We start from the raw sequence: 25,220 nt of genomic DNA, 5'->3' as shown, positions 1-25,220 counted from the left end.
ACCCAGGCCTGACTGAAAAGTCGAAGACGTGCCCCCACCTGTGCGGACTCCCTCAGGGGAGCCCCAGCGTCATGCTGTGGGTTTTTGAGTAGCCGGGGAGGACTTTTGTTCCTGGGCACCTGCCGAAGCAGGTGCTCTCTTGCCTCTGTCCTTACCTCTGGCGAGAAAAGAGGATCCCCGACCTCTTTTGGACTTGTGCGACCGAAAGGACTGCATCTGATAGGGTGTTACCTTCTTTTGCTGTTGGGGAATATATGGTAAAAAATTAGATTTACCTGCTGTAGCTGTGGAAACCAGGTCTGTCAGCCCATCCCCAAACAATACATCACCCTTATAGGGTAGTAATTCCATATGTTTTTTGGAATCCGCATCACCCGTCCATTGGCGAGTCCATAAGGATCTTCTCGCTGAGACAGACATGGCATTGGCCCTAGAAGCTAGCAATCCAATGTCCCTTTGAGCATCCCTCATAAATAAAGAAAGCAGGTCCAGACGCGCTATCACAGCTGCCAGCAAGGGATTGTCAGTCCCAAGGAAATTTTTACAAAGAATAACAATAGAGCTGGCGCTAGGTGTTTCTGCAATAATAAATAACTGTGGATGAATGTAAAATCACAATTTAGTTTATTAACTAAACATCACAAACTAAAACCATGAATAAAAATTCACATATACACATAAAATTTAGGGCATAAATTGAGCTATGAATCAAATGAGAATGGCTGCTAATAAGTGTCCACAGAGGATCCCGGACTATAACAATGGACAAAGTTCCCTGGGGAAAGGAAATTAATACAGCTGGTGTTACCCGTGACAACGGAGACTTCCAGAGGCTTGAAAATTAACAGCAAGCAAGCTGTGCCATTTGTGTAGAAACTGGGTCTCTCCAATCGGTGCTGTAAATGTGACCGAGAAGCACGGACATCGCCGGACGGAGCCCCGCGGCTGGGTAACTTCTCCCCACACAAGATCGCGGTCTCCTACATAAGTACTGTGAACAGAGGGGGCTGTAGGCTCCCGAAAATGGGGGGGGGGGGGGGATTTAATAAGATTTTACTTACCGATAAATCTATTTCTCGGAGTCCGTAGTGGATGCTGGGGTTCCTGAAAGGACCATGGGGAATAGCGGCTCCGCAGGAGACAGGGCACAAAAAGTAAAGCTTTTTCAGATCAGGTGGTGTGCACTGGCTCCTCCCCCTATGACCCTCCTCCAGACTCCAGTTAGGTACTGTGCCCGGACGAGCGTACACAATAAGGGAGGATTTTGAATCCCGGGTAAGACTCATACCAGCCACACCAATCACACCGTACAACTTGTGATCTAAACCCAGTTAACAGTATGATAACAGCGGAGCCTCTGAAAGATGGCTTCCTTCAACAATAACCCGAATTAGTTAACAATAACTATGTACAATTTATGCAGATAATCCGCACTTGGGATGGGCGCCCAGCATCCACTACAGACTCCGAGAAATAGATTTATCGGTAAGTAAAATCTTATTTTCTCTATCGTCCTAGTGGATGCTGGGGTTCCTGAAAGGACCATGGGGATTATACCAAAGCTCCCAAACGGGCGGGAGAGTGCGGATGACTCTGCAGCACCGAATGAGAGAACTCCAGGTCCTCCTTAGCCAGAGTATCAAATTTGTAAAATTTTACAAACGTGTTCTCCCCTGACCACGTAGCTGCTCGGCAAAGTTGTAATGCCGAGACCCCTCGGGCAGCCGCCCAAGATGAGCCCACCTTCCTTGTGGAGTGGGCCTTTACAGATTTAGGCTGTGGCAGGCCTGCCACAGAATGTGCAAGTTGGATTGTGCTACAGATCCAACGAGCAATCGTCTGCTTAGACGCAGGAGCACCCATCTTGTTGGGTGCATACAATATAAACAACGAGTCAGATTTTCTGACTCCAGCTGTCCTTGCAATATATATTTTTAATGCTCTGACAACGTCCAGTAACTTGGAGTCCTCCAAGTCACTTGTAGCCGCAGGCCCTACAATAGGCTGGTTCAGATGAAATGCTGACACCACCTTAGGGAGAAAATGCGGACGAGTCCGCAGTTCTGCCCTGTCCGAATGGAAAATCAGATATGGGCTTTTGTAAGATAAAGCTGCCAATTCTGATACTCTCCTGGCAGAAGCCAGGGCTAGAAGCATGGTCACTTTCCAAGTGAGATATTTCAAATCCACCTTATTTAGTGGTTCAAACCAATGAGATTTTAGAAAGTCCAAAACCACATTGAGATCCCACGGTGCCACTGGAGGCACCACAGGAGGCTGTATATGCAGCACTCCCTTAACAAAGGTCTGGACTTCAGGGACTGAAGCCAATTCTTTTTGAAAGAAAATCGACAGGGCCGAAATTTGAACCTTAATAGATCCCAATTTGAGACCCATAGACAATCCTGATTGCAGGAAATGTAGGAATCGACCCAGTTGAAATTCCTCCGTCGGAGCACTCCGATCTTCGCACCACGCAACATATTTTCGCCAAATTCGGTGATAATGTTGCACGGTTACTTCCTTGCTTTAATCAAAGTAGGAATGACTTCTTCCGGCATGCCTTTTCCTTTAGGATCCGGCGTTCAACCGCCATGCCGTCAAACGCAGCCGCGGTAAGTCTTGAAACAGACAGGGACCCTGCTGAAGCAAGTCCCTCCTTAGAGGTAGAGGCCACGGATCTTCCGTGATCATCTCTTGAAGTTCCGGGTACCAAGTCCTTCTTGGCCAATCCGGAACCACTAGTATCGTTCTTACGCCTCTTTGCCGTATAATTCTCAATACTTTTGGTATGAGAGGCAGAGGAGGAAACACATACACCGACTGGTACACCCAAGGCGTTACCAGCGCGTCCACAGCTATTGCCTGCGGATCTCTTGACCTGGCGCAATACCTGTCCAGTTTTTTGTTGAGGCGAGACGCCATCATGTCCACCATTGGTCTTTCCCAACGGGTTACCAGCATGTGGAAGACTTCTGGATGAAGTCCCCACTCTCCCGGGTGAAGATCGTGTCTGCTGAGGAAGTCTGCTTCCCAGTTGTCCACTCCCGGGATGAACACTGCTGACAGTGCTATCACATGATTCTCTGCCCAGCGAAGAATCCTTGCAGCTTCTGCCATTGCACTCCTGCTTCTTGTGCCGCCCTGTCTGTTCACATGGGCGACTGCCGTGATGTTGTCCGACTGGATCAATACCGGTTTTCCCTGAAGCAGAGGTTCTGCCTGGCTTAGAGCATTGTATATTGCTCTTAGTTCCAGAATGTTTATGTGAAGAGACGTTTCCAGGCTCGTCCATACTCCCTGGAAGTTTCTTCCTTGTGTGACTGCTCCCCAGCCTCTCAGGCTGGCGTCCGTGGTCACCAGGATCCAATCCTGTATGCCGAATCTGCGGCCCTCCAATAGATGAGGACTCTGCAACCACCACAGAAGAGACACCCTTGTCCTTGGAGACAGGGTTATCCGTAGGTGCATCTGAAGATGCGACCCTGACCATTTGTCCAACAGATCCCTTTGGAAAATTCTTGCGTGGAATCTGCCGAATGGAATTGCTTCGTAAGAAGCCACCATTTTTCCCAGGACTCTTGTGCATTGATGTACAGACACCTTTCCTGGTTTTAGGAGGTTCCTGACAAGGTCGGATAACTCCTTGGCTTTTTCCTCCGGGAGAAAAACCTTTTTCTGAACCCTGTCCAGAATCATCCCTAGGAACAGCAGACGAGTTGTCGGCATTAACTGGGATTTTGGAATATTCAGAATCCACCCGTGCTGTTTTAGCACTTCTTGAGACAGTGCTAATCCCATCTCTAGCTGTTCTCTGGACCTCGCCCTTATTAGGAGATCGTCCAAGTATGGGATAATTAATATGCCTTTTCTTCGAAGAAGAATCATCATCTCGGCCATTACCTTTGTAAAGATCCGAGGTGCCGTGGACAATCCGAACGGCAGCGTCTGAAACTGATAGTGACAGTTTTGTACAACGAACCTGAGGTACCCCTGGTGTGAGGGGTAAATTGGAACGTGGAGATACGCATCCTTGATGTCCAAGGATACCATAAAGTCCCCCTCTTCCAGGTTCGCTATCACTGCTCTGAGTGACTCCATCTTGAACTTGAACTTCTTTATGTACAGGTTCAAGGACTTCAGATTTAGAATAGGCCTTACCGAGCCATCCGGCTTCGGTACCACAAAAAGAGTGGAATAATACCCCTTCCCTTGTTGTAGAAGAGGTACCTTGACTATCACCTGCTGAGAGTACAGCTTGTGAATGGCTTCCAAAACCGTCTCCCTTTCGGAGGGGGACGTTGGTAAAGCAGACTTCAGGAAACGGCGAGGTGGATCTGTCTCTAATTCCAACCTGTACCCTTGAGATATTATCTGCAGGATCCAGGGATCTACCTGCGAGTGAGCCCACTGCGCGCTGTAATTTTTGAGACGACCGCCCACCGTCCCCGAGTCCGCTTGAGAAGCCCCAGCGTCATGCTGAGGCTTTTGTAGAAGCCGGGGAGGGCTTCTGTTCCTGGGAAGGAGCTGCGTGTTGCTGTCTCTTCCCTCGACCTCTGCCTCGTGGCAGATATGAATAGCCCTTTGCTCTCTTATTTTTAAAGGAACGAAAGGGCTGCGGTTGAAAAGTCGGTGCCTTTTTCTGTTGGGGAGTGACTTGAGGTAGAAAGGTGGATTTCCCGGCTGTAGCCGTGGCCACCAAATCTGATAGACCGACTCCAAATAACTCCTCCCCTTTATACGGCAAAACTTCCATATGCCGTTTTGAATCCGCATCGCCTGTCCACTGTCGCGTCCATAAAGCTCTTCTGGCCGAAATGGACATAGCACTTACCCGTGATGCCAGTGTGCAGATATCCCTCTGTGCATCACGCATATAAAGAAATGCATCCTTTATTTGTTCTAACGACAGTAAAATATTGTCCCTGTCCAGGGTATCAATATTTTCAATCAGGGACTCTGACCAAACTACCCCAGCACTGCCCATCCAGGCAGTCGCTACAGCTGGTCGTAGTATAACACCTGCATGTGTGTATATACTTTTTTGGATATTTTCCATCCTCCTATCTGATGGATCTTTAAGTGCGGCCGTCTCAGGAGAGGGTAACGCCACTTGTTTAGATAAGCGTGTTAGCGCCTTGTCCACCCTAGGAGGTGTTTCCCAGCGCTCCCTAACCTCTGGCGGGAAAGGGTATAATGCCAATAATTTCTTTGAAATTATCAGCTTTTTATCAGGGGCAACCCACGCTTCATTACACACGTCATTTAATTCTTCTGATTCAGGAAAAACTATAGGTAGTTTTTTCACACCCCACATAATACCCTGTTTAGTGGTACCTGTAGTATCAGCTAAATGTAACGCCTCCTTCATTGCCAAAATCATATAACGTGTGGCCCTACTGGAAAATACGGTTGAATCGTCACCGTCACCACTGGAGTCAGTGCCTGCGTCTGGGTCTGTGTCGACCGACTGAGGCAAAGGGCGCTTCACAGCCCCTGACGGTGTTTGAGTCGCCTGGACAGGCACTAATTGATTGTCCGGCCGCCTCATGTCGTCAAACGACTGCTTTAGCGTGTTGACACTATCCCGTAGTTCCATAAATAAAGGCATCCATTCTGGTGTCGACTCCCTAGGGGGTGACATCCTCATATTTGGCAATTGCTCTGCCTCCACACCAATATCGTCCTCATACATGTCGACACACACGTACCGACACACAGCAGACACACAGGGAATGCTCCTAACGAAGACAGGACCCACTAGCCCTTTGGGGAGACAGAGGGAGAGTTTGCCAGCACACACCAAAAGCGCTATATATATATCAGGGATAGCCTTATAATAAGTGCTCCCTTATAGCTGCTTTGTTATATCAAAATATCGCCATAAATTTGCCCCCCCCTCTCTGTTTTACCCTGTTTCTGTAGTGCAGTGCAGGGGAGAGACTTGGGAGCCGTCCTGACCAGCGGAGCTGTGAGAGGAAATGGCGCCGTGTGCTGAGGAGATAGGCCCCGCCCCTTTTCTGGCGGGCTCGTCTCCCGCTATTTAGAAAAATCAGGCAGGGGTTAAATATCTCCATATAGCCTCTAGGGGCTATATGTGAGGTATTTTTAGCCTTTATAGGTATTCATTTGCCTCCCAGGGCGCCCCCCTCCCAGCGCCCTGCACCCTCAGTGACTGCCGTGTGAAGTGTGCTGAGAGGAAAATGGCGCACAGCTGCAGTGCTGTGCGCTACCTTTAGAAGACTGCAGGAGTCTTCAGCCGCCGATTCTGGACCTCTTCTGACTTCAGCATCTGCAAGGGGGCCGGCGGCGCGGCTCCGGTGACCATCCAGGCTGTACCTGTGATCGTCCCTCTGGAGCTTGATGTCCAGTAGCCAAGAAGCCAATCCATCCTGCACGCAGGTGAGTTGACTCCTTCTCCCCTCAGTCCCTCGCTGCAGTGATCCTGTTGCCAGCAGGAATCACTGTAAAATAAAAAACCTAGCTAAACTTTTTCTAAGCAGCTCTTTAGGAGAGCCACCTAGATTGCACCCTTCTCGGCCGGGCACAAAAATCTAACTGGAGTCTGGAGGAGGGTCATAGGGGGAGGAGCCAGTGCACACCACCTGATCTGAAAAAGCTTTACTTTTTGTGCCCTGTCTCCTGCGGAGCCGCTATTCCCCATGGTCCTTTCAGGAACCCCAGCATCCACTAGGACGATAGAGAAAAGGGATTAATCAATTTCCATTGCAAATAATGTATACGATGTCTGGGGGTGGGTCATGTGATTGCACTGGCCTTTAACCCCTGTTATATTCAGTCCTATATTTTATTGGCCTCTGCCGCTCATGTGACCGAGAAGCACGGACATCGCCGGACGGAGCCCCGCGGCTGGGTAACTTCTCCCCACACGAAATCGCGGTCTCCTACACAGGTACTGTGAACAGAGGGGCTGTAGGCTCCCGAAAACAGGGGGGGGGGGGGGGGGGGGGGTTTAAGGGATTAATCAATTTCCATTGCAAATAATGTATACGATGTCTGGGGGTGGGTCATGTGATTGCACTGACCTTTAACCCCTGTTATATTCAGTCCTATATTTTATTGCTTTTATATCTATATCGTTGTACTCTTTTGTGGGTTTGCCTCCTACCAACCTCTCTCTATATATAATATAAGTATATTGACAACAGAGAAGTTTTGTTTTTATTAATACTGTGGATGATTGAATGGTAATTTCTGTACACCTGTTGGGCATCAGGTCGTTAATGGGGTTTAAATAGATCCCATATTCAGATTGAGCTTAACTTCTGATGAAGCTAGGTGACCGAGCCTAGGGAAACGCGTTAAGTGTAAAAGCTGCTACTACTACTACTACAAGTGTTTCACGTTTTAAAGGATCCAGATATGGACTTATAAAAACCTGCCTTGGAAAACCTGCCTTGGAATTTTCTCTGTGCGACTTTGATTTTACAGCACCGATTGGAGAGACCCAGTTTCTACACAAATGGCACAGCTTGCTTGCTGTTAATTTTCAAGCCTCTGGAAGTCTCCGTCGTCACGGGTAACACCAGCTGTATTAATTTCCTTTCCCCAGGGAACTTTGTCCATTGTTATAGTCCGGGATCCTCTGTGGACACTTATTAGCAGCCATTCTCATTTGATTCATAGCTCAATTTATGCCCTAAATTTTATGTGCATATGTGAATTTTTATTTATGGTTTTAGTACGTGATGTTTAGTTAATAAACTAAATTGTGATTTTACATTCATCCACAGTTATTTAATTATTATTGGAGAAACACCTAGCGCCAGCTCTATTGTTTTTCCCTCATAAATAAGACTGCGTCTTTAATATGGGCTAGAGTTAAGAATATAGTATCCTTATCCATATTATCAAATTGATCTGTCAGCTCATCTGTCCAAGCTACAATTACGCTACACACCCATGCCGATGCAATTGTCGATCGTAGCACAGCCCCCGTATGAGAATAAATACACTTTAAGGTAGTTTCTTGCCTGCGATCTGCAGGGTCCTTAAGGGCTGCTGTGTCAGGAGACGGTAGCGCCACTTTCTTGGACAAGCGCGTCAGGGCCTTGTCCACAGTGGGGGGTGATTCCCAAATTTCCCTGTCCTGCTTAGGGAAGGGGTATGCCATATAAATTCTTTTGGGGATCTGCGGTCTCTTATCCGGAGTCTCCCAAGCTTTTCCAAAGAATTAATTTAATTCATGAGATGTGGGAAAGTTAATAATCTGTTTCTTTTCCTTAAACATGTGTACACTTGTGTCGGGGACCGAGGGTTCATCCACAATATGCAACACATCCCTTATTGCCACAATCATACCCTGAATGGTTTTAGTCACCCTAGGGTGCAATTTTACTTCGTCATAGTCGACACTGGAATCAGAATCCGTGTCTGTAGTAGTGTCTTGTGTTAAGGGACGCTTTTGAGACCCCGACGGGCCCTGTGAGTCGGTCCAATCCGAGGATTGACCCCCTGATGTCCCCCCTAAATCAGCCTTATCAAGCCTTTTATGTAAAGATGCCACACTTGATTTCAACATATGCCACATGTCCATCCAATCTGGAGTCGGCACAACCGACGGGGACACACCACTCATTTGCTCCACCTCCTCCTTGGAGAAGCCTTCCGCCTCAGACATGTCGACACACACACAGGGATTAACCTATCAGGGGACAAAAACCCCAACCAGGTCCTAAGGAGAGACAGAGAGAGAGTATGCCAGCACACACCAGCGCTTAAAACCACTGGAAAAAATATGTCCAGATAGCGCTTTTTTATATATAATATGCCAATTCCCACTCACTGCGTCGCTAATGTGCCCCCCTCCTCTTTTTCAAGCCTGTGAAGTTCAGCAGGGGAGAGACCAGGGAGCCAGCGTTTTCCTCATGCAGCTTCTGTGGAGAAAATGGCGCTGGTTAGTGCTGAGGATCAAGCCCCGCCCACCCGACGGCGGGCTTCGGTCCCAGTGATTTTTCAATAAAATGGTGGGGGATCATAGATTTACTGCCTCCGCAGCCTAATCAAACTGTATTTGGCCAAAATGTGAGGTTTATTGCTGCCCAGGGCGCGCCCCCCCCCCCCCCCCCCCCCCCCCTGCGCCCTGCAGTGCTGCTCTGTGTGTGTGTGACTGGGAGCAATGGCGCGCAGCTTACCGCTGCGCGCCTTACCTCATGAAGATCTGATGTCTTCTGCCGCCTAAGATGTCTTCTGCCTTCTCTATCCGGCTTCTATCTTCGGCATCTGTGAGGAGGACGACGGTGGCGCGGCTCCGGGACGAACCCCAGGTGAGACCTGTGTTCTGACTCCCTCTGGAGCTAATGGTGTCCAGTAGCCTTAGAAGCAGTGCCCAACTTGACAAGCCAGCTCTGCTTCTCTCTCCTCGGTCCCACGATGCAGGGAGCCTGTTGCCAACAGGACTCCCTGAAAATAAAAAACCTAACAAAATTCTTCTTCAACAGAAAACTCTGGAGAGCTCTCTGCAGTGCACCCATTCTCCTCTGGGCACAAGATCTAACTGAGGTCTGGAGGAGGGGCATAGAGGGAGGAGCCAGTGCACACCCATAGTCAAAGTTCTTTTTAGGTGCCCTATCTCCTGCGGAGCCCGTCTATACCCCATGGTCCTTACGGAGTCCCCAGCATCCTCTAGGACGTAAGAGAAATAAAGCTGTTGAGTGGCCTACATGCAAAAGCCAGTATTTACCCTGCAAAGAAAAAATATAACGCACCAAAATCAAAATCTCTCTGCATGTTACATATGCCCCACATGGTTTAACCCAGTTGCTTGCAGTTTTGCTTTACTTACAAACATGAATCGGGCACATAAATCTAAATATATATTTCGAACTTTCGCAGGGAAATCCTATTAGGGTTCACAAATGCATGCAAAATGTTATACTTCATAATATGTATAAAATAGACATCTATGTGTTAACGAATGCTCACAGTGGGGCACTGCGCAGAGAGTTCCACAATAAGGGCATGAGTCTGCACCACATAAAATGTTGACATACATGCGCCTTGAAGATAAGCGTTTATGAGATACATTTGTACCATTGGCTTGATGCAGTTTCCGATTTGATGATTATGACGTCACATTTTTGCACCAGACATTACTATACACTAAATTTAATGTTGCAATTATCTTACGAAGTACAGGATTTTAGAAGTATAAAATCCTGTTTTCTCTATCAGTCTATTGGAGGACACTGGACCCTTGTGATATAACAAAGCTCATTAGTGCAGTGCACAGTTCCTTCCAGCCAAAAATGGGCATCCTTGGTCACAAAAACATTGAATATGTAATAATTTGTACAATTATACACTGAAAATCATGTGGTTGCCTAATACAGCTGCACAGATAAGGCTCCATGTAACTTGTCCCATTAGTCCAAGCTGGAGCATTGTAGATTAAATCCATGCAAACTACACGGCATTGTACACTATGTAGACAAAAGTGATTGGACACTGACAACAAATAGTTCAACGAGATTTTATTGACTTCAGTGCTGTGAAAGTCCACCAGGTGCAGTAATTACTGCAGACACCCTTCTGGGCAAGCTGTCTACAAGTTCCTGAACTGCAGCAGGCGGTATGTTTTGCCATTCCACCTTAAGTACAGTGACCAATTGTGACTAGGGAGGCCAATCCCGGGATCGGCGGGATCCCGGGATTTAGGCCCAAAAACGGCCGGGATTCAATCCCGGGATTGGAAGCTCCAATCCCGGGGATTGAGTGATCAGCGTTGAGCGTCCTCAGGACGCTCAGACGCTGCCCGGCTCCCTCCTCCTGTCTCCCCCTGCTCAGCGTGACCTGTGACTGTGAGGTCACGCTGCGCTTTCAGCAGCCGCCGAGCCGGAAAGTACGGTGGTCTTCACCCGCCGCCTCCTCCCGGCTCACCCTGTACTCACCCGCTGCCTCCTCCCGGCTCCCCTACACTCACCCGCCGGCTCCTCATCACCCGCTACCTGGCTGTGCAGGTACGGATTTTTTTAATGTCTGCAGGGCGGGAGGGGCGGGGCGTGGGGGGGCGGCCGGACACAGTCTAAAGCCAATCCCGGGATTGACCATTTTTCAATCCCGATACCCGGGATTGAAAAAATGGCACGGGATTGGCTTCCCTAATTGTGACACTGAAGAAGGTTAAGTCGACTTAGACGCACCCGTCACTCCAATTCGTCCCAGAGGTTCTCAGTGTCGTTAAGATCTGTACTCTGAGCTGGCCAGTCCATCCGGGTTCTTGAATTTTCTGTATACCAGTCCAGCATGACCCTGGAAACATGACACTGCGCAGCCTACAATGATCCCCTTTGCAAACTCTGGGGGTCATTCCGAGTTGTTCGCTCGCAAGCTGCTTTTAGCAGCATTGCACACGCTAAGCCGCCGCCTACTGGGAGTGAATCTTAGCTTATCAAAATTGCGAACGAAAGATTAGCAGAATTGCGAATAGACAGTTCTTAGCAGTTTCTGAGTAGCTCGAGACTTACTCGGCATCTGCGATCAGTTCAGTCAGTGTCGTTCCTGGTTTGACGTCACAAACACACCCAGTGTTCGCCCAGACATTCCTCCGTTTCTCCAGCCACTCCCGCGTTTTTCCCAGAAACGGTAGCGTTTTTTCACACACCCATAAAACGGCCAGTTTCCGCCCAGAAACACCCACTTCCTGTCAATCACACTACGATCACCAGAACGAAGAAAAAACCTCGTAATGCCGTGAGTAAAATACCTAACTGCATAGCAAATTTACTTGGCGCAGTCGCACTGCGGACATTGCGCATGCGCATTAGCGACTAATCGCTCCGTTGCGAGAAAAAAATAACGAGCGAACAACTCGGAATGACCCCCTCTGCTAGCTCCTTCCGGCAAGCCATTTCATTAGCAAATTATCTACTCAATGCCCCTCTACCCATTTTATACCTTCACGAACAGGTGTCTGCTGCAGGAGCACACTCTTGATTGCACAATCACTTTTGTCTACATAGTGTATGTCAAAGCCATCTTTTAACCAACAAATATCTTACCAGACGGTATGAAGAGTCTACCTATACCCTGGAAAAAGCAGCTTCTGCTGTGGAATGTGGAATACTAGACCCAGAAAAACAAGCCTCCACTTCGGAATTGGATTTCTGTTTATTATTGATCCTGCATCCACACTGTGTCGATAATGGATCAGGAAGATAGTTGAATAATCATTGCTGACTGGATGCAGGAGCACAGCCATAAATTTTATGATTATCTTTAGAGCTGTCGCAAGCCCAAATTGCAGAGTCTGAAACGGCAGTTCTGTCCCACTGCTTCCAAATATAAGAAAGCACAGGTAACTCTTTCCAGAACATACAATTAATAATCCTTGATGTCCATGGCTACCATGAGCTTGTTCTGTTCCATGTGGTTTCTGATATATCTCAACAATTACATCTAGAACCTGTCTATGCTGGGTACACACCAGTCGATATATCATTTGTTTGATCAACGAACAATATATTGTAAGCGGATCAGCGGGTATGTACATCAGATATGTCTGTGAACGTAAACAATGTTGTTCACAGACATATCACAACGGCCCAGCAACACAACCGATGCCTTTCAGATATATCAGTGCATCTGCATACTGGAGATCTGCCAACCGCCTATACACCGGCTGCTGGGACTGCCGACAATGACAAATTTACATGCCCGTCCAGTTGTGATGTCTGGCCCAACATATCGAGCGAATGATTAGTAAGTGTGTATAGCTTACCTAACCAACCGCTTGGTCAGCGTGGGCCAGTCAGCTGCTTTATCTTGCTAGACCGCAGTCGGCCTGAGATAACATGTAGATGTTGAGGTTTCTGAACCAAATAAAACCCTCACACATATGGCTGATTACAAAGCTTGAGGAACTAATTTGGCGCTTCTGTGGATATGAGCTGAGCCTTCAGTGACACTTAGGTGGAACCACAGAAACAGACAGTGATTGTGGAGGTAGTGTCATGTAATTGGCGCTAATCCACTGAACCAATATGATAGAAAATAGTGAAATGCAGATTTAATTCTAAAACAAATTAAGACCAAACAAGGATAGATTGTAGACAATGATATGAACAATAATAGTGATGGCACTCTTTCATTAGCATAAAGTCTATGACATAGGCTGGAGAAAAGTCAAAATCCTAATGAAAGAGTGCCATCTCTATTATTGATGTAACCCCTGTTTACTTTCTTCAGGGAACTAACGTTTCAAGTAGTTTAAGTGCCTCCACCCAAACTTATTGACTGTAATATAATATATATATATATATATATATATATATATAGTATTTGGGTAAGTTTGGGAAAACCCATATATATGTCATACAATTACTGCTGTATCTATAAAGGTTTACCTGTATTCTCTGGATTCCTGTCACTTTTCTTGATTTCCAGGTAAGTGAAACACAGTACCACAATGCCGGTATATTTTAAAGTATTTACTGTTTCAAAGATTTGCTCATTAGCATCATATTACACAGTGCTACAACCTTCAATATGACACTGCCTATACTTTACATCACGTCACTATTGACAGTAAGGTATAACAATCCTATACAAGGTAAATATTATTGACTAGTTATTACCCAACTAATAGTATTTCAATTACTATTATAATAATATTTTAACGGTAAACTGTATTGCATTCACAATCATTACTGTAGCAATTTTCTTAACTTATATTCTCCAGCTGTATTATAATAATTCATAATATTTACAATTTATTAGTATAGTAGTCTATATGGGAGATGTATATATATATATATATATATATATATATATGCATATATATGTTTCTATATTTCCTATACACCTATATGAGTGGAGAAGCTGATCCTCCTTTAAGAATGGGGTCTATCTGTCTGTTGATCCAGAATTGACTCAAAAAGTATCCTTTTTCCTGCCTATTGGAGGTATTGAGACAAATTAGTTACTTGTACCAAGAACTGTATCCTCAATGATACATAAGTATTATTGTATCCAACCGGTATCCACTGTTGAACTCCTGAGGTGAATAAATAATAATAATAACAACTGAGAATTCCAAGTCTATCCACTAGATGTCACTACAAGTAAACTTTCCAGATAGAGCTTATAGAAGTAGCAGCATAGTCTCTACTGTACTGTTGAAACTGTTAATTATTGTTTGTCTGCTCTCACCACTGTTAATAATAGCTCTCCTTGACTATTATGTAGGCTATTATCAAGTGTCAATAAACCATTCATTGCTGATAATACCCCTCCCTGTTATGGGTCATTAGGCAGATACTGGAGTTACTAGATAGTATATATCTCTCTCCTTACGAATAGTCAATGTGGAGAATAAGCTCAACAGCCTTGTAAAACTCTAGTCTCATTAGAGGTGGTTTCTAATATAATAGGTGTAGGAATCATGTGTGCTGCAGCTGTATTTGTATTAATAAGTGCTGACCTATAGTGATTGTGTGCAGAGTTTCACAGACCTCTGATGGCTTCTCAATTAGCTCCAGCCAATTGCGCGAGGTTATCGGTAGTAGCCACGCCCCCCGGGCACTCTAATTGGCAGACCTTCAATCTTTAGGGTCATTCAGGTAGCAGCGTCGGCAACACGGCTATGCTTCGCTTTAGGGACCCGTTAGAGATGGTAAGTATGTTCATCTGAGGGGATGGCCGGCTCTCGCTGACACCATGAACTAACGGAGGAGGCTGCGCTGGCACTTCACAGGGTCACTTCTCGCTGCAGCCCGGCACCTGAGCCGCGTCTCCTTCACTCCCCCATGCCGTCACTCCACCTCGGGTACCGCCTCTTCAGCTGACCGCACCTCTCTCATAGGCTCGGCCAGCGGCTCCTAGACCAGTGCACTACCGGCCGCTGTTGTCTCCCCCCTCACCCGCCAAGAGTTTACAGCTCAAGTAGCGGCGCTGGAGAAGGGGAAACAGCTCCAGAGGCTGCGCACTTGAAAAAAAGACGCTCAATCAGCAGAGGGTTCCCCTATTTATATCACAGGGTCTAGTCGCGCGACTCTGGTCCTTCCCGCCGAGGTCGCGCGAGTCACCTGCATATACATGTGCCCAGTTTCACTCCAGGGCACCTGTCCTCCAATCAGGTGAGAAGCGCTTTCAATCTAGTTCAATGGAACATGGTCACCTCACATTTATGATGCATATGGGAATAACCACACAAATTTCCATAGTACCTCAATAAGTTTGCACCTCTATACCACACCATGTATATTACACAGCTATATACCTCCAATGTATACTTATTCAACTATATTCACTGGTTTTAAATAACTATAAATAATTGAGTACAGATTTAGATTAACTATACACATAGGCACATTAAATCATTTCACTCATATACCAAATTCCTAGCAATGAGACGTACCTAATATACGTCCACAAATGTGTGAGATAAGTAGATAATGTCTATGCTACATTGACCATATTATCGTCTACAATATATCCTTGTTTGTTCTTAAAATTTTTTTTATAATTATATCTGCATTTCACCATTTCATATCTTGTTGGTTCAGTGTATAAGCGCCAATCACGTGATACTATCTCCACAATCACCATATGGCGGATAACACCCGCCAGAAGGTGGCAAAATCACATCTCGGTGGATCATAGAAGAGAGAGATGATCTATCCTTGATCCATGTCACTCTTGACCCATAAATCTGAAGTGGAACTGAACCAGTGACCCAGGAAGAGAAGCACAGTCATTACTGGTTGGGTGGACTTCCCATAATACTGACAAATTGTCAGAGAGCTTGGTCACATCACTCGTTGCCTGTTTACATCTAAGTGGTATTCCATGAAGGACAGAGGACTGCCTTCGCATCAGCTGAGCATCATCTTTTCCGTAAACACGTAAGGGCAGAAAATGTACTGGCAGAAGGGAACTCTTCCTGCCCGAGTCTTAGACACCGAATTACCCTCCTAATTCTTGATCAAGAGAATATAGCAAGAAGAAACTAGCCCCAGTAAGACTTGCACCCAGAACAGAGTCCCCCAGATATTCAGATCCCTCTTAAGTTTTCTCAATAAGGTCCGTATTTTAGACCTAGGCTTCCTGGACTGCAAGCCCTGCTCCAATCATTTTTGCCAAAAAATTGTTGACGCAAGCAGAAATGAGTCTCATGGGCAACAGCTGCTACATAAATAGACTCAAGAATAGTCTTAATTTTCCTGTCTGTACAAGGGACGTGTGGTGACCTGAGGCAGGTGAGGCAGAGCCTTGCTTTATACTAACGTATACGTCAGAATTTTGACTATATAAAGTATATGAAAAATACAAAGAATATATTAGAAATAAATATCTTCTTTGTATAATTCTAATCATTTTTATAGTCAAAACTCTGAAGTAAAAAGTCTAAGTCAGACGAGGCAGTGCCTCCCCTGCCTACCTTTTCCGCACATCTCTGATCAAAATGCCTTCAGCATCTTTGTATAATGCCCACATGCACCCTTTGGCTCACATATTGTGTGTGAATCTGGCTCTATTACTAGCCAGTGCCTCCAGAGCCATTTACCTCACCACGTCCCTGGTCTGTACTATCCTTAAGTGCCTAAACAAAGAATAGAACTGGCTTTGGACAATAGCAGCATCAACCTTAGGTGGACATTCCCTTAATCTGTATTCTACACACTGGCCAATCCGCCGCCGAGCTGCCCGACGGCAGATACGGCCGACCCGGCGGTGGGGGTGTGTGACGGGGGAGTGAAGTTTCTTCACTCCTCCCATCACCCGGCTGCATTGAAGTGCAGACAAATATGGACGAGATCGTCCATATTGGCCTGCATGTACAGCCGACGGGGCACCAGCGATGAACTAGCGCGGGGACGCGCATCGTTCATCGCTGGAGCCACCACACTGAAAGATATGAACGAGTTCTCGTTCATTTATGAACGAAATCGTTCATATCTTTCAAACAAATCGGCATGTGTGTATGGCCTATAAGATATACAATCTAAATTGGAAGCTGAAACTTCTATCTCATGCTTTGCAAAACAAACGATTTTATTTTGTGTCAACAATAGAACAAAGTAACAGCTTCTTTTTCCTCATATATGGTCCAAGTCAGCTGACTGCTCACGCTCCTGGACGTACCGTACTCCCACACTGAATTATCTTCTTGAAGACTTTTTGTCAAAACATAAGGGTCTGCCATATCTATTTATTCTGCTACCTCCCCATCTCCCTATGAGGAGCACTATGATTAAGACCCTCCCAAGAATGGCACCAAAGCAGAACTCTGAAGGTTTTCAGGATGTAGGCCTGTAAGGCTACTCCAGAAACTGTAACAAGATTATACACAGACCAGCTCATATAGTTAACTACCAAAGGCACAGATGTTTCCAGGCTGTTATACAGCAAGTTGTGTGAGCTCAGAAATATTTTAAGAAAAGTATGTGACCCAGGCTGTTTGTGTCAGATCAGATGTTTTTGAGATAGTTGGGAATCAACCTTACAGGTTGTGCATAAGGCATATGTGCCAGAATTTCCATTGGGCAACTTTGAATGACATTTTAAACAAGTATAACAGGTCCTATAGGCATCCCCTCCAGTGAGAAATATAGGAAACCACAGAGTACATAATAAGGAAACAAGGTAACCTGCAATAACCGACACAAAGATCCAGCAGCTGGGGACTACAGAAGGGAGGAAACAGGAGCTGCAGGTGAGAGTCTTCTTTTGGTGCACTTCAGTAAGTAGACTGATGCCAACCAAGGAGGAAGTGCTATAGTCTCCAGGATTGCAACCCCCTCAGGGTCTAGTGCTGTTGGCTATGACCCAAAGGACATCCCCTCCACCATCACCAACTGGTGCCTAGTACAAACAACACGGCTCCTACCTTGCAAGGAGCGGACGGAAATTATACTCCGCACATGCCTTAGAACCAAGAGGCTGACCTAATTCAACACTCAAAGCACTGGAAGGGGATACAGCAGCTCCTTTGATGCACAGTGTGCATTGCTACACTGTTGACAATACAGTGGCATAGTAAGATCCTGGACATTGACTAAGCCAGTAGGTGGTGGGGGGGCCTGACTTAGTATGAAGGACATCAACCGGCTCTGGATTGCCGGCTGCCCAGTCAAATAAGGTAAACCACAGCAACAGTATTTCATAAAAAAAAAACCCTGAAAATAAAAACAAATACAATGTGCCATGGCAGCAACTGATTTTTTTTTTTAACCAGAGGCCTGCGGTATGGGCATATAGAAGAGGGAAGAGCAGGTGTTTGCAGAGAAATTTGAAGTCCAAGAGAATTCTTCATACTCTATGGTGAAGTGTTCCCAATGGATGATAAAGAAATACTATTTAGTCTTTATAGTATAAACATGAGAAACATAACAATTACAGGCTAAATGACCTTGGCAGGATTTCATGTTTAGCAATCAGATGATAATGCCAATAACCCCCAACAGATAAGGGATTTTGCAGTGCTGTGTTCTTGCATGATGCACAATTGATGAGATTTCATATAGACCCTTACTTGGGGTAGTAGCAGACTTCCGGATTGAGGGTGGAAGTGAAGATGATCGTGGTCCTGATGGAGAGTTTAGCCGTCTTTGTCGTTGTTTACTTTCTGGAGATCCATGAGGAGTACAAGTGCCACTGAAACCTGACATTTCTCTCTTACAGGACAGTTCTGTAACATAAACATGTAAACAGTGCTCATTATGTAGGTGTTCTAATGAACCATGCAAGAGCAATAGCTGCAGCATAAGGGTTGGTGATGATTTGCCTGGTGCTCTCCAGTCCCCCAGACAGAGACCATATAGCAGCAATGCTATAGATCCTTTTAGTTCTTCTTGGATTCAAATGTATGAGTGAATGTATAAAGAGCGTTATCCAGGCAGATTCATATTATTGATAATAAAGTCCTTTATTATTACCTTTATTTGTAAGAGTGTTCCACCTTTTCAATTGTTTCTCTTCTTCAAAATCTCTCAGAGCTTTTAGAATTGGACTCTGACTGCTGCTGTCTTTGGTTTTGGGTTTAGCTGCCAGAATATCATGTAACAAATCCTTTTCAGGAGGAGAATGATACCTTAAAAATGATTTGCAAAATATTAGTTCCACTGCATAAAAAGTCTGTTAGCCATGACACACTAGCATTGCAGTTCACCATAGCGGGACTTTTGTACTTCTTATAATTTGTGACATTGAGAATAACGGGATAGGCTTTGTCTTCAAAAGGATGGACACACCAAACAGCCTCCCCTCCAGACATGAACAATCAATCCCCTCAAAAAAATAAAATAGTAAAAGTTACAAAAAAATAATAATTCCAAAGTCTGAATTAGCCAACTAGAAGCAACTTTAAAACAGCAAAGGCCACACAGCAGATCCAAAATTGGTGGGTAAGCCCATTGTCACCAATACAGGAGTACGCAGCACACGTCTTACAGAAGATTTCATTTGGATTATGGTTATAGGTTTTAAATGACTATATTAATGTACAGGTCCAAAAGAAGAAAACTAATGGATGCACAAATGTAATGCATGAAAACTAGGGAGATGCTTTTTACTTTTTTTTTTTTTTTAGAATAAAGTGTCTTATATTTATGTTTGAAAGTGACAATGCTCTCAAATTAATAAATAATAAGATTTTACTCACCGGTAAATCTATTTCTCGTAGTCCGTAGTGGATGCTGGGTACTCCGTAAGGACCATGGGGAATAGACGGGCTCCGCAGGAGACTGGGCACTCTAAAAGAAAGATTAGGTACTATATCTGGTGTGCACTGGCTCCTCCCTCTATGCCCCTCCTCCAGACCTCAGTTAGGGAAACTGTGCCCGGAAGAGCTGACATTACAAGGAAAGGATTTGGAATCCAGGGTAAGACTCATACCAGCCACACCAATCACACCGTACAACTTGTGATAACCATACCCAGTTAACAGTATGAACAACAACTGAGCCTCATTAAACTGATAGCTCAGAACAAAAAACCCTATAGTTAAGCAATAACTATATACAAGAATTGCAGAATTCCGCACTTGGGACGGGCTCCCAGCATCCACTACGAACTACGAGAAATAGATTTACCGGTGATTAAAATCTTATTTTCTCTGACGTCCTAGTGGATGCTGGGTACTCCGTAAGGACCATGGGGATTATACCAAAGCTCCCAAACGGGCGGGAGAGTGCGGATGACTCTGCAGCACCGAATGAGCAAACTCAAGGTCCTCCTCAGCCAGGGTATCAAACTTGTAGAATTTTGCAAACGTGTTTGATCCCGACCAGGTAGCAGCTCGGCAAAGTTGTAAAGCCGAGACCCCTCGGGCAGCCGCCCAAGAAGAGCCCACCTTCCTCGTGGAATGGGCTTTTACTGATTTAGGATGCGGCAGTCCAGCCGCAGAATGAGCCTGCTGAATCGTGCTACAGATCCAGCGAGCAATAGTCTGCTTAGAAGCAGGAGCACCCAGCTTGTTGGGTGCATGCAGGATAAACAGCGAGTCAGTTTTTCTGACCCTAGCCATCCTGGAAACATAGATTTTCAGGGCCCGGACTACGTCCAGCAACTTGGAATCCTCCAAGTCCCGAGTAGCCGCAGGCACCACAATTGGTTGGTTCAAATGAAACGCTGATACCACCTTAGGGAGAAATTGGGGACGAGTCCTCAATTCTGCCCTGTCCATATGGAAGATCAGATAGGGGCTTTTACATGACAAAGCCGCCAATTCTGACACACGCCTAGCCGAAACTAAGGCCAATAGCATGACCACTTTCCACGTGAGATATTTTAGCTCCACGGTCTGAAGTGGCTCAAACCAATGTGATTTTAGGAAATCCAACACAACGTTGAGATCCCAAGGTGCCACTGGAGGCACAAAAGGGGGCTGAATATGCAGCACTCCCTTGACAAACGTCTGAACTTCAGGCAGTGAAGCCAGTTCTTTTTGAAAGAAAATAGACAGGGCCGAAATCTGGACTTTTATGGATCCCAATTTTAGGCCCATAGTCACTCCTGACTGTAGGAAGTGCAGAAATCGACCCAGCTGAAATTCTTCTGTTGGGGCCTTCATAGCCTCACACCAAGCAACATATTTTCGCCATATGCGGTGATAATGTTTTGCTGTCACATCCTTCCTAGCTTTTATCAGCGCAGGAATGACTTCAACCGGAATGCCCTTTTCCATCAGGATCCGGCGTTCAACCGCCATGCCGTCAAACGCAGCCGCGGTAAGTCTTGGAACAGACAGGGCCCCTGCTGTAACAGGTCCTGTCTGAGAGGCAGAGGCCAAGGGTCCTCTGAGATCATTTCATGTAGTTCCGGGTACCAAGTCCTTCTTGGCCAATCCGGAACGATGAGTATAGTTCTTACTCCTCTCTTTCTTATTATCCTCAGTACCTTTGGTATGAGAGGAAGAGGAGGGAACACATAAACCGACTGGTACACCCACGGTGTCACTAGAGCGTCCACAGCTATCGCCTTTTGTTGAGGCAGGACGCCATCATGTCCACCTGTGGCCTTTCCCAACGATTTACAATCAGCTGGAAGACTTTTGGATGAAGTCCCCACTCTCCCGGGTGGAGGTCGTGCCTGCTGAGGAAGTCTGCTTCCCAGTTGTCCACTCCCGGAATGAACACTGCTGACAGTGCTATCACGTAATTTTCCGCCCATCGGAGAATCCTTGTGGCTTCTGCCATCGCCATCCTGCTTCTTGTGCCGCCCTGTCGGTTTACATGGGCGACCGCCGTGATGTTGTCTGACTGAATCAGCACCGGCTGGTTTTGAAGCAGGGGTTTTGCCTGACTTAGGGCATTGTAAATGGCCCTTAGTTCCAGAATATTTATGTGTAGGGAAGCCATAGTCCCTGGAAGCTTCTTCCCTGAGTGACTGCCCCCCAACCTCGGAGGCTTGCATCCGTGGTCACCAGGACCCAGTCCTGTATGCCGAATCTGCGGCCTTCGAGAAGATGAGCACTCTGCAGCCACCACAGCAGAGACACCCTGGCCCTCGGGGACAGGGTATCAGCCGATGCGATCCGGACCACTTGTCTAACAGATCCCACTGAAAGATCCTTGCATGGAACCTGCCGAATGGAATTGCCTCGTAAGAAGCTACCATCTTTCCCAGGATTCGCGTGCAGTGATGCACCGACACCTGTTGTGGTTTTAGGAGGTCTCTGACCAGAGATGGCAACTCCTTGGCCTTCTCCTCCGGGAGAAACACCTTCTTCTGTTCTGTGTCCAAAATCATACCCAGGAACAGCAGACACGTCGTAGGAACCAGCTGCGACTTTGGGATATTCAGAATTCAGCCGTGCTGTTGTAGCACTTCCTGAGATAGTGCTACTCCGACCAACAACTGCTCCCTGGACCTCGCCTTTATAAGGAGATCGTCCAAGTACGGGATAATTATAACTCCCTTCTTCCGAAGGAGTATCATCATTTCGGCCATTACTTTGGTACATACCCTCGGTGCCGTGGACAGACCAAACGGCAACGTTTGGAATTGGTAATGGCAGTCCTGTACCACAAAACGGAGGTACACCTGGTGAGGTGGGTAAATGGGGACATGTAGGTAAGCATCCTTGATGTCCAGTGATACCATGTAACCCCCCTCTTCCAGGCTTGCAATAACCGCCCTGAGCGATTCCATTTTGAACTTGAACTTCCTTATATAAGTGTTCAAGGATTTTAAATTTAGAATGGGTCTCACCGAACCGTCTGGTTTCGGTACCACAAACATTGTGGAATAGTAACCCCGTCCCTGTTGAAGGAGGGGAACTTTGATTATCACCTGCTGGAGGTACAGCTTGTGAATTGCCGCCAGTACTACCTCCCTGTCCTGGGGAGTAGCTGGCAAGGCTGATTTGAGGTAACTGCGAGGGGGAGACGTCTCGAACTCCAGCTTGTATCCCTGAGATACCACTTGTAGAACCCAGAGATCCACCTGTGAGCGAACCCACTGGTCGCTGAAGTTCCGGAGACGGGCCCACACCGCACCTGGCTCCACCTGTGGAGCCCCAGCGTCATGCGGTGGACTTAGTGGAAGCAGGGGAGGATTTTTGTTCTTGGGAACTGGCTGTATGGTGCAGCTTTTTCTCTCTACCCCTGCTTCTGGGCAGAAAGGACGCGCCTCTAACCCGCTTGCGTTTCTGAGGCCGAAAGGACTGTACTTGATAATACGGTGCTTTCTTAGGCTGTGAGGGAACCTGAGGTAAAAAAGTCGACTTCCCAGCTGTTGCTGTGGATACGAGGTCCGAAAGACCGTCCCCAAACAATTCCTCACCCTTATAAGGCAAAATTTCCATGTGCCTTTTAGAATCAGCATCACCTGTCCACTGCCGAGTCCATAATACTCTCCTGGCAGAAATGGACATTGCATTAATTCTAGATGCCAGCTGGCATTAGTTTCTTATCTGGGGAACCCCACGGTTCTTCACACAATTCATTTAACTCATTAGATGGGGGAAAAGTCACTGGCTGCTTTTTCTCCCCAAACATAATACCCTTTTTTGTGGTAACCGGGTTAATGTCAGAAATGTGCAACACATTTTTCATTGCTGTAATCATGCATCGGATGGCCCTAGTGGATTGTATATTTGTCTCATCCTCGTCGACACTGGAGTCAGGGACTCCGTGTCGACATCTGTGTCTGCCATCTGAGCTAGCGGGCGTTTTTGAGCCCCTGACGGCCTCTGAGATGCCTGGGCAGGCGCGGGCTGAGATGCCGGCTGTCCCAAAGCTGCGTCATCGAACCTTTTATGTAAGGAGTGGACACTGTCGGTTAATACCTTCCACATATCCATCCACTCAGGTGTCGGCCCCGCAGGGGGCGACATCACACTTATCGGCACCTGCTCCGCCTCCACGTAAGCGTCCTTATGAAACATGTCGACACAGCCGTACCGACACACCGCACACACACACAGGGAATGCTCTGACTGAGGACAGGACCCCACAAAGTCCTTTGGGGAGACAGAGAGAGAGTATGCCAGCACACACCACAGCGCTATATAATCAGGGATTTACACTAACAAAAGCGATTTTCCCCATAGCTGCTTTTATATATAGTTTTGCGCCTAAATTTAGTGCCCCCCCCTCTCTTTTTTACCCTTGATGTCTGGAAACTGCAGGGGAGAGCCTGAGGAGCTGTCTTCCAGCGGAGCTGTGAAGAGAAAATGGCGCCGGTGTGCTGAGGAAGATAGCCCCGCCCCCTTCTCTGCGGACTTCTCCCGCTTTTTTATCTGTATAATGGCGGGGGATTATGCACATATACAGCTTAAAAGCTGTATTATGTGTCAATTAGCCATGTAAGGTACTCTAATTGCTGCCCAGGGCGCCCCCGCCCCCCCCCCCCCCCCCCCCAGCTCCCTGCACCCATCAGTGACCGGAGTGTGTGGTGTGCATAGGGAGCAATGGCGCACAGCTGCAGTGCTGTGCGCTACCTTAATGAAGACCGAAGTCTTCAGCCGCCGATTTCCTCCGGTTTCTTCCGTCTTCTGGCTCTGCAAGGGGGACGGCGGCGCGGCTCCGGGAACGGACGATCGAGGTCGGGCCCTGTGTTTGATCCCTCTGGAGCTAATGGTGTCCAGTAGCCTAGAAGCACAAGCTAGCTGCAAGCAGGTAGGTTTGCTTCTCTCCCCTAAGTCCCACGTAGCAGTGAGTCTGTTGCCAGCAGATCTCACTGAAAAAAAAAACCTAACAAATACTTTTCTTTCTAGGAAGCTCAGGAGAGCCCCTAGAGTGCATCCAGCTCTGGCCGGGCACAGATTCTAACTGAGGTCTGGAGGAGGGGCATAGAGGGAGGAGCCAGTGCACACCAGATATAGTACCTAATCTTTCTTTTAAGAGTGCCCAATCTCCTGCGGAGCCCGTCTATTCCCCATGGTCCTTACGGAGTATCCAGCATCCACTAGGACGTCAGAGAAACATATTTTATCAGCCTATGGGGGACACTGGACCAAGGGTCCAGTTTAGAATGTTGATACTGTAAGTATTTTAAAAATTGAAGTCTTCCCTCTCCCATATTGCTGAACATTTTTTTTTTGGACACAGGTCAGAATGTTTACTAGACTGCTGTAATAGTCTGGCAGCTTATTGCACCATTATGAATTAATACAGTAATAATAGGATTTTAATTACCTACCGGTAAATCCTTTTCTCGTAGTCCGTAGAGGATGCTGGGGTCCACATTAGTACCATGGGGTATAGACGGGTCCACTAGGAGCCACTGGCACTTTAAGAGTTTATCAGTGTGGGCTG

General features: G+C 46.6%; 1 protein-coding gene across 7 annotated transcripts in view; it reads right to left on the bottom strand.

Moving 5' to 3' along the window:
* The window catches only part of MPHOSPH9 (M-phase phosphoprotein 9), a 282,866-nt gene that overhangs the window by 37,363 nt on the left and 220,283 nt on the right, over positions 1–25,220 (bottom strand). For all 7 annotated transcript variants that reach the window (XM_063964512.1, XM_063964518.1, XM_063964515.1 and 4 more), the window contains 2 exons: positions 18,897–19,051; positions 18,494–18,649 (listed from right to left, as the gene is read on the bottom strand). In XM_063964512.1, coding sequence (XP_063820582.1) covers positions 18,494–18,649; positions 18,897–19,051 — 311 coding nt within the window. The remainder of the gene's footprint in view (positions 1–18,493; positions 18,650–18,896; positions 19,052–25,220) is intronic.

This window comes from Pseudophryne corroboree, chromosome 1 (genome assembly GCF_028390025.1).
Source record: "Pseudophryne corroboree isolate aPseCor3 chromosome 1, aPseCor3.hap2, whole genome shotgun sequence".
Lineage (NCBI taxonomy): Eukaryota > Metazoa > Chordata > Amphibia > Anura > Myobatrachidae > Pseudophryne > Pseudophryne corroboree.
The sequence above is the reverse complement of the archived record's forward strand: the minus strand, read 5'-3'. Positions and strand labels throughout refer to the sequence as shown.